The 10,533-nt window shown below is 33.4% G+C and overlaps 1 protein-coding gene across 1 annotated transcript; it reads right to left on the reverse strand.

The window, feature by feature from the left end:
* Nucleotides 1-5,433: 5,433 nt before the first annotated feature.
* On the reverse strand, nt 5,434-9,739 carry LOC131945860 (toll-like receptor 4). The gene is made up of 4 exons (XM_059306471.1): nt 9,118-9,739; nt 7,934-8,490; nt 7,466-7,675; nt 5,434-5,823 (listed from the first exon to the last, which is right to left on the reverse strand). Exons 1-4 carry the CDS (start codon nt 9,737-9,739, stop codon nt 5,434-5,436), a joined length of 1,779 nt encoding a protein of 592 aa, XP_059162454.1.
* Nucleotides 9,740-10,533: the final 794 nt, after the last annotated feature.

A 10,533-nucleotide genomic window follows, 5' to 3' on the forward strand; every position in this document is an offset into this window, starting at 1 on the left:
ACAAATGACCCATAACATGCCCCCTCTCCCCCTCCCCAGAAAATTTCAAGTTCCCCCCCCCCCCACTGAGACAAAAAAGTCTGAAAGAAACATAGGTCGCATTTGTTGATTATACAGACTAAAAATAAACCATACATCTATAATTTAGACTCGTTTCCTATTTTTAACCCCTAAACTTCAACCATGCAGGTAGTGTTTCTTTCTTTAAATGACGTCACACCTCAGCCTACAACCCCACTCTAAATTGCAGTTGCATTTTTCTTAATTAAAACATCGATATTTTTCCAAAATCTTGTCTGAACTCTGTCATTATAGAGCATTTTAATCAATTCCTATTACAATTTATTAAAATAGTTTTCTAAAACGTGAAATAACCGCTAAAAATAGTTTTATAACATTGCTTTTTTATAAAGCAAAAGTGTGACGTCATACCATCTGAACCCCCCCCCCCCCCTTACGCATTACAAGAAATAACTGACCTCCTCCCTTCTAAGAGTGTGATAACTTTTATGGACGACCACTGATACGTTGGAGTTAACACAGTTGTCCCATCGTTCTTATTATCCCACATTGCCCACCTTAATAATGTTATTTTTTTCCTTTAATGAGTTATTAACAATTAACATATACAATAATACTTAAAATTTGATCTTTTAGATTTTAGTATATCTTTGATTAAAATGTAATCCTTTAGAGTTTAGTATGTCTCTGAACACTTTTAAAAGAACGATGTTATTTTACAATTTATTGTACGACGTAAATTCAAAATAAAAAAAATTGAAGCATTTGCTTTTAATTCAACGTCTAAAACATTTAAAAATTACACATAAAAAACATTAATACAACAATAACATTTGCATGTTCTTTGTTTTGTTATTCAATTCCCTGTTTCAAGAATTTGTAAATATTCACATCAACTTTTCAAAAAGAAAAAACCTCATTTGAAATTTAAGATTATTTACCATTTATCTAATTTATAGACTGTCATACTAACACAGATTAGTTTATAAATTCTTAATACAAGGCTTAACTATATTGGACCATATGTTTAAGGCTTTTATTCGACAACAATTTGAAGTCTTATAAGCTCGTATTTCATGTTTTTGTTTTGGTAGAATTGCATTAAAAAGTAAAACGTTTTTTTCTTATTGTTAAAAATGATTTACCTGTCTTCGCGTCTGCGTGTTTCAAATAAAGGGCGTCCTTGTAATATTGGTTGTTTACCGATGTGTTATATTAGTCATCGTATTTTTACATTAGCTTCTGAACTCGTTTGTCCGGTACCTCCCGTCATGCTTCGTAGAGAAATACTCTCAAGCAATGTTAACATATTCTTTAGTGTCAGGTGAACGGTAGGATTTGTTTTTTCTTTTTTTCTTTTCTTTAAAAAAAAACCCAATAACATGTTTTACCCGCTAAGAGTAACTACATCCACGTAAAACTCTAAAGACGTTGTTCATTGACTTTCCTTAAAAAATATAAGATCGGATTTCCCACCATCTGTATTCTAAAGGACTGCCATATTCTTTAAAAAAACTTTGGCCCAAATAATATGTTTTGATTCAATATTCATCGGCGAGCTTTAAATATTTAAAAAAATTCAATTATATTCGCAATGTTTTTTTTATCTATGTTAAATGCCATGTAAGGCTCGTCAAAGTTTAAAATAAATTGTATTTCATACGCTGTCTATGCATTCTATACAATGCGGAACATTTATTTCATCATGTGGTTTAAAAATCGTAATTATTTACATTTTTAATTGAAATGTAAAATGCCATGTCCATTATTTATTTGTCTTTAAAGAACAATTTCTCTCAAAAATAGTCTCGTCACTAGTAAATAATGCATGTCACATAAATTTTATATTCTCACAATCTAATAGTGTCGAGTTGTGAAAGAACAATATATTCTATCTTTACCTAAAAATTAACTACTTTTATCAAATGTTTTCTAAAAAAAATATAAATAATAAAAAAAAAACACACAGATAATTTGTGAATGGAGAGATTTTTTGAGATTTAGATCGTCTTAGAATTTGCAAAATTAAAAAATATTTTTACTACTTATTATAATCTTAATTAATGTGTTGCTATAAAAAAGGATTTTTATTGTTGTTGTCTGTTAAATAAAGTAAACAAAATCAAACACATCTCCTTACCCCACTTAATAAAAATGAGAGTCAATGAACATTAACATTAGATTGACGTGGGGTTTATCCACAGCAACTTCTTGTGCTTTGGTCTATTTTGTTTTGTGTAAGATGAATAAAAAAAAAGACAAAAGCTGCCTACTTGTACGGTTTTCCCGACAACTTTACAATTTAACTATAAAGATTTTAATTCGCCGACTATTTAAAACGTCGCTTTGTGCCAATTAACCTATTTTTAAGGGTTTTCCCGAATGATGGGTTTTATATTTTCTCCATGCTACGCTTGAAGTCAAGGGGATATTACTAAAAATTGCAAAATCAAAGTAAGAGCTAGTAAAAGGAGGGTATAGCCTACATAATCAGTGCATGTTTGAACATTTTTCTTTATCGTCATAAAAAAAGCATGAGTGTTACAATTGTAAACATTCTATATCGAAAAAGGAAGCCAAGTGGTCAAAGAAAACGAAGAAACGCAAAAAAGAAAAAAGAAAAAATACCGGGAGTTATCACCACTACGCTTTCTCGTAAATTACCAATTTTACACAGAATAGAATCGCCAATTTAAAAAAAAAACTGCTCATCCAATGAACGTAAGCAAAGTACGTGAACGTGAAAAGTGTGCTTTATAAAGGAAAAATTGATGAATTAAAAAAAAATGATGTAGCATCTAATTCAGCCAAATTATTCTCATAACATAAACGTTACTCAAGTTATTAGTTTTTCAGAAAACGGAAGTTCAGCAAGTACCACTTCCTTTACCGGAAATCGTTCAAAAGTTGATGCAAAACTACAAATGTGATATGAATACCTATACATGAAATTTTATCAACATAACTAAAAAGACACTTAAGTTATCGAGTTCACAGTCACACAGACACTGACACAGACACGCAGACACACACACACACACACACATACACACACGCTGAAGGACATACAGACATATTTTCAAAATTAAGATTGTCTCACTTATTGAAGCCTAAATCGCCGAGATTTATCGAAATTTCGATTTTGATTTTTTCCACGATTACAATACTTCTTCTATACTCTACACTTCGTAAAAAATATAATCATAAATTATCTTTGTAAGGATGTGGAACAATTCAAATTTCGTCTGAAATCACATAGGTCTAATTTTTACTGTTTGAATATACAAGACTGTCATTTCTGATGTCTGAATTAATTAACAAGCATGCCATTGCTATTGTTTTTAAAAACTACATGGGGTACTGAACGATGAAGAACGACAATGAACATCAGATATTTAAACTTATGCCTAATGTAATGCTTTATCTGTCCACAATAACTTAGAAATCTTATAACTGTAAAATGATCTTCTGCTATGCATGACCAAATGACACTAACCAAATAGCATTTCTTAATAAAGTTTGTTTGTAGACGCAGATTTTATTTGCGATCAGACTCCTCCAATGTTTATTCAAAAACCGCAAGCGTACTATAATACGCTTCATTACACCAGTGCGTTTTACATGGCACGCTCTATGTACTTTACAGGCGGACCTGACTCCACACACCCGCAAGTGTACTATAAAATTAATGTTCCTATTTCAATGTTAAGCTAGTCATATCCGTTCCCCATCCGCTTTTTATTGCCAACACGGTCTTTAAAATCCACGCATATAAAGCACTGCTTGCAGACGTATGAATGGGGAGGTTTTATTTGAAAAGTTGCATGGGGATTTCCTTAAAAAAAACAACATCTTCATACTTAACATCAATGACACTTTTGTAGGGAACGTCCTTATTATTTTAAAAGCCATGTTATTTGATTATTTGAATGTAATTTCTGTATTTTGACGTTTAGCTGGCATGAACACCTGCAAATCTCAAGTACGCGTTAGTAAAATGAATATTAATCTTTTAAGTTTAAGCAGTAAAAATAGAAATAATGTACTAAGTTTAAGATTAAAATGCATTTTTGTATCTTCTTCAAATAAGATATTTTCAAGTAATAATGTTGAATAGATTTTCAAATTTCACAAGCACTTTTTTCGGTATCTTTTTCGTATTTACTTTTATTAATTTTTATTCGTTATACAGCACCATCAAAAATGTAACTTGGGCTTATCTATCGCAACTTCTCGTACTTAGGTCTAATTCTTTATTTGACGTAGCCTTAAAAACATCAGGGTCGCCTTAATGTGGTGATGAGGATCTTCTTTAAAATACATATAATTAAGCTATTTTAATTTTAAGCATTTTTTGTTTAAAAATATTATTAATTAAAGTTACGAATTCTAAAATACCTCACAGCATTTGGAAGTTTAACGTTTTCATGAAATAGTTTATTTATATCAGTTTTAGAAATTTACAAGGAAAATCCTCATTAACATTTTGATATAATTCCAGTATGACAACGCTCTTCGAGGTAACTGTGGGGGGGGGGGAAGGGTACATATGCCCCAGGCGCCGACCTTAGGGGGCGCCAAAATGGGTTGGAAAAACAAATTGAAAGTTTAAAGGGTGGGTGCAAATTGAAAGTTTGTTTGAGGGTGGGGGGGGGGGGGGGGGGGGGGAGAGTACTTATGTCCCCAATCGCCGACCTTAGGGGGCGCAAAAATGGGTAGGAAAAACAAATTGAAATGGGGGGGGGGTGCACATTGAAAATTGAAAGGCTGTTCCCTAGGGGGGCGCTAAATTGAAAGTTTGTCCCCGGGCGCAGGAAAGGGTCGGTACGTCTCTGAGCCTCTTAATTGAAAATGTTTTACCAGAGTCACTGTTTTTATATATTGTAGCAATAAATCGTCGGTGACAATCATAAGACATACTGCTGATAATATATTTTAGGCTACATGTTCTAGTTCCCAAGTGATAAAATATAGCAAACCAGTAACCACAAAAAAAGCTTTCTATGAATATTTGACTAGTACAGATACTTGTTATTCCTATAAATCTTTCTTTTATGTAATACGTAACATCTTCATCCCATTGTAATCACCAAGGTACATCTAATCATCAACATCATTATCATTTTAGCAGCTGCTTTTTTTTAGTTGAGAGGTACATGAGAGGTGTTATTAAGGGAAGGAGAAAGGGTTGCATGTAGAATTATGTGGAGAGTTTATATAGATATAAAAATGTATAATTTCTAAAAGAAGTGTAGCATCCCTACATCGGAGATAGGTAAGGGCACACCTTAATGCAAATAAAAATGTAGGGATAATCAAAAGAAGCATGTTTTAAAGTTAAATATTACCAACTGAGAAAAGCTATCAATTTTACTTCGTTCATTGATGATAGGTTAAGTGTACAAACATATCTCACTGACGTATTTGATTTATCAACATTTCCCAAAACTCTTCCGTGTCCTCATACAACAAACAACGGTGATTCTGGTTTCTGATGTAGGTCACGATCTCTATGGGCCAGGTGTTGACCTGAAAGTGACCCACAAAAACAGGCACGATGATCCTATCCGAACAATTCATTTCGTGCATGATGGCCAGGTTCATCTCTAGTTCCCGGTTCCTGTCTTCAAAAATATCTCGCGAGAGTAGGATGAGAGTCTTTCTTGTACCAACAATGGCGCCAGCGATGTTGTTTTGTTGTGGGCCTGCTGGGAAGTCGTCCTCGCCGTTAACGTAAGTCACGTGGTTCTGTATCAGACGTGGGATGAAAACATTTCTCGCCAGAAAAATGTATTCTGGCTCCTGGAATATTTTTGACAATATTTTAGTTCATGTTGTATATTTTGTTACATTATTTAAACAACCACTTCTGTATACTAGCTTCAATAATAAACACTTTAATAAATGTATAGAGGCATCAAAAATATTTATCCTTTATTCAATCTATTCATTGAGCTGATTCTGACCAATAGAAAAAATGTAAAAAAACAAACATGCCAGTTAATAGTGAAACAATCTCTTTAATTAATAAACCGGGAGTGATCTCCCCTAAACTTTTTCGAATATCTATATATATAATTCTCTTCTGGGAGCCGTTAGAAAACAAGCTGCAAGCGCCTCCTTGCAGTCCCCTCTCTTTCTCTCTATCACTATCACTACCACCCCCACCCCACCCCCAAATTGTCTGGTGAGCAGTGTTCACTCTAAATGTATACAAAGCTAAATGTTTACAAATCGTAGAGCCGTAGAGCCGGGTTTCTACTAGGGGCAGATAATTTAGTTCGATTTTAAACTTACAGGAGGTAACTAAGAAATAACTAAGAGGAGGCTGCTTTCACGGGGGGGGGGGGGGGGTGTAGGGTCGGGGTTAGGGGAAAGGGGGGGGGGGGTTAGTGTTTTAAAGCAAATATTTTCAGTGGCAGCATTGGTACTGTCGAATTCGCAAATTATGAATTACTGAAACGTAGAAAATAAAACAACTAAATAGCGGCGTATGATACGCTGCGGGTCGGCTCGTTCTTATATAAAACAACAGGGGAACTCGGAATATAGTTATGATTTTTAATCCATTTAAAATCCAGAGTTAAACTTTTAAAAATAGAATAGATTCTCTTTTAAAAAAATAATTGCGCACCAAGCGAACGCCGAATAAAGATGTGTATAATAGTGCGGAATATTATTAGTACTTTATTAATTCACATGCGTTTTTTGATAAATCGGAAATAGCGTAAATTAGTACTTCCGTTCAACGGAAATTAATAAAAATTTGACAGAAAGTAGAGAATTAGATCTTTTACTTACGTGTGAAATTTCATTTATCTATCTGGAATAGTACTCAAGTTATAGGCTTTTGAAAAATTCAAAGTAGAAAAAGTAACACTTTCGGTTAACGGAAATCGCTCAAAAGTTGATACGGATTTACGATTTTGATAAAATACTTATATATGAAATTTCATCAAGCTAGCTGTAACGGTACTCAAGTTATCGTGTTTACACACAGACAGACACGCACACACACAGACATACCGACAGAATTGCAAAGTCCAGTTTTTCCGATTCAATAACGCATAAAACACCAAATGTTTATATATTTGTATTTATAATTTTCGACTGATTAAAATAAGTTCTCTATATTCCGGATGTGATGAAAGACTGAGGTGTAAAACGGTGAAAATTGTCATAATTTCATGTCATTTTTGTGCACGATTACAAGACTTTCTCTATACTTCGTATATACGAGAAAGTAAAAATGAACAGATATAATGCTTAAATTTAGTTTTATTTATACTCTTGTACATGCAAAACACTTTCATTTAACATTGAACTGCGAACGTTTTATAACTTTTATTAGAATTAAATTAGCCTTTTAAAACTAGTGCGCAATGATCTTTATGGCTCTTATTTAATTGGTGTTTTTAAATTGTAAGCGTTTTTAAAACTTTACCTGTTCATAGGTTATAAAAACACCAGCAACTGGTTTATATGCCAATGATATATTGCCGATGTGAAGTTTCTTTGATCCAATGTAATAGAGATAAGCAAATTTCCATCTGTTGTAGTAAAACATGGCAGACAATAAGACGATGCCGAGAACGATGAAAAATGTAACGAGAGTTCCAATGAAAATTTCCTGTGAGACACAGCTCTTCATTAACTGTGGGTAGAATGTTGCCAGTTGGTCATGTGATAAGTTGGAGCCGTCAGCTGTGGTACAGTTGATGGAGTCTACACTATCGAATATGTCTGGGTGGGTGATCAGAAGATGGACAAACGACATGTACTCACAAGTACACATTAGACGATTGGACTGGATTCTAATTTTAAAATTTGTGTTTTTGGATTTCTGTTGTTTTAAATCTTGACACATTTTATCAGAAAATCCCGAAATTAAATTAGTGGTTAAATCAATAACCTCAATTTTGTTAAATGTTTTTAAATCTATGTCGAAATCTGTAAGTTCGTTTCTAGAGAGATTTAAATATTTTAAATTGATGTTATTCTCAAACACATTTCTAGATAAAGATGTTATAGTGTTGCCACTGATGTTTAAGGTCTCCAATCTGGTCAGTGTTGAGAAAGCTATTCCTGAAATGTCAATGGCTAAACTTATACCAAGAACGTTGTCTTGTAGAAGAAGTGTCGTTAAGTTGGTAAGGTATTTGAAGAACGTCAAACTCATTTTGGTACAATAATTCTCGGATAAGTCGAGATATTGTAGAGCTGGTAGTCCATTCATGGGCCCTCCCCAGCACCTGGCCATGTTGTTTGAGTAGTCCATGTATCTGAGTACTGTATTGTTTAAAAATGTTATGGCAGGTATGAAGTACTCGACTTTCATCGACCCGCTAATAAAAACTTCTAGATTTGGTGGAAGAGCCAAGTAAAGAGTGCGTCTTATTATAGTTCCTATATTTTTCACAAGCATATTTTTATAGCTTCGTACGACATTATTATTTGTAATAAGCTCCGCTGAATATTTTTCACAAAAATCTTTTCCATAGTTACCAATATTAGTAGAACCGAATTCAAGATTTTTATCTTTCTCGAAGTAAGTATCATTTCTAAATCTCCTGTATTGAGTTTGGAAGCTCAAATCGATAGTTTTTAAATTCCGCATAAATAAAATAGTCAAAAGAAAATCGAACTTCGATATTACATTATGCTTTAATGATAAATATTCGAGAGTCTGCGGCAAGTCCCTAAAAGCAAAAGCATCTACACTATAGATTCTGTTCACAGACAAATCTAAATATTTGAGAGGAGTATTTTTTAAATGATGAAACATGTGTCTTGTAATCTCGTTATAAACATATCTGTCCTTTTCAATGCCATGTAAATTTAAAAACTCTATGTTTGAACCGCTCAGTGATTTGGATCCATTTTTAAAACCTTTCAACGTAAAACGATTTTTCGAAATGTCGAGATTACGGAGATTTCTGATAGGGCTGAATAGTCGTGGTGGCAAATACGACATATAGCAAACTGATAGCGCTATCGTCATAGGTCGAAGTGAAACGATGTTCTCGAAAAAATTGTCAGGCATAGCCGATCCCATATTGCAATATGAACAATAAATTAATGTTCTTATAAATATACCCTCTAATTTCTCTAAGTTTCTAAATCCAGGTCCTAAAGGAACAGGGTAACCGTCAATGTTTATTTCTCTAAGATTTTTTAATTTAGAAATTGCTTGATCTGGGTATACTATATTATCTTTGCTTGGACTGTTGCATTCTAGATGTAAGACTTCAAGTTGATCTAGTCCGTTAAATGCATCTAATTCAAATGTTGAATTTAAATAAATTAAATTGTTCCTCATTAAGGAGAGCCATTTTAACGAATGCAGACCATAAAAAGTGTTATTAAAAATGTGATAGAGTTTATTAAACGATATGTCCAAGTAGCTTAGCTGCGTAAAGTTGCTGAAGAAAAATGACTGGATATTGTTGATGTTGTTCAGGCTTAAATCCAACCTCGTCGTTTGTGGAGGTAAGTCTGGAATATTCTGTAGCTGTCTGTTGGAGCAGTCTACATTAAACTGCTGCGTGGTTTTTTCTTCAGTACAATAGCACTTTGTGGGACACATTATTTGTTTTCTGTCTTGTCTCAAAGCCTCATTGTAATTTTCCGTTGTCTCTAAAGTTAAAGTTTGTATTGGTGTGATACAAATTAACCAGACCACAATGGACGAGATCACACGACTTTTTAAAGACGACATCTCTGTTCTTGTATACCACCTAAGATTAAATGCATATACCGTACTGTTATTGATATCCACTTTCAAAATATTTTTGTTAACACTAGATAAATGAACCGTTGGGGGAGAAACACAAAGGGGGCTTTTTCTTCTAAATCAAAACCGAAACCAAAAGCAAACACCCCACCGAAACCTCAAATTGAACCGGAAACGAAAAATTTAATTGAAAACAGATGTTTATCAAGGATCGGCTTTATAATCGGCTCCGGAAATTGAACTTGAAATAAAACACCTAATAACCCTAATCTTAATCCTAATACAAACGTCTACTCTATATACTGCTTTTTTGCATATGTACATTAACTTCTAAAATTTTGACAATTAAATAAGGCGGTTAATTATTTTGGCCTCTATTATCAATCACGTCATTATTATTGGGTATTGTTTTCGGCATTCGATTCTTGGTTCTATTTTTTAAATTAAAAAACCCAAAGACGGCACTCTATCTTGTGTATAGACGCTAAATCTAGACATTGCCACAATACTTTATCTGGTAGCCTTGATCTACACGTAGTTATTACACATTCATACACAATATAGTCGTAGATCATACCCCTAAACCTTGCAATTGATTTTTTCGATATTTTTTCCAAAATCTTGCCTGAACTCTGTCAACGTAGAGCATTTTAATCAATTCCTATTACAATTAATTAAAACAGTTTTCTAAAACGCGAAATAACAGCTAAAACTCGTTTTCCAACATTGCTTTTTTTTATAATGCAAAATTACGGACCCCCTCGCCAATAATAGTGTGA

Source organism: Physella acuta, unplaced genomic scaffold (genome assembly GCF_028476545.2).
Source record: "Physella acuta isolate Inbredline_101_S28 unplaced genomic scaffold, ASM2847654v3 ptg000538l, whole genome shotgun sequence".
NCBI lineage: Eukaryota > Metazoa > Mollusca > Gastropoda > Physidae > Physella > Physella acuta.

Excerpts from the sequence above, each read along its gene's own strand:
- LOC131945860 (XM_059306471.1), bottom strand. The coding sequence starts at position 9,739 with ATGTCGTCTTTAAAAAGTCGTGTGATCTCGTCCATTGTGGTCTGGTTA. Across the intron at positions 8,491-9,117 it reads AAACTTAGAGAAATTAGAGG|CGGAGCTTATTACAAATAAT; the intron begins GTATATTTATAA and ends AAAAATATTCAG. Across the intron at positions 7,676-7,933 it reads AAACATTTAACAAAATTGAG|TTAATGAAGAGCTGTGTCTC; the intron begins GTTATTGATTTA and ends TTCTACCCACAG.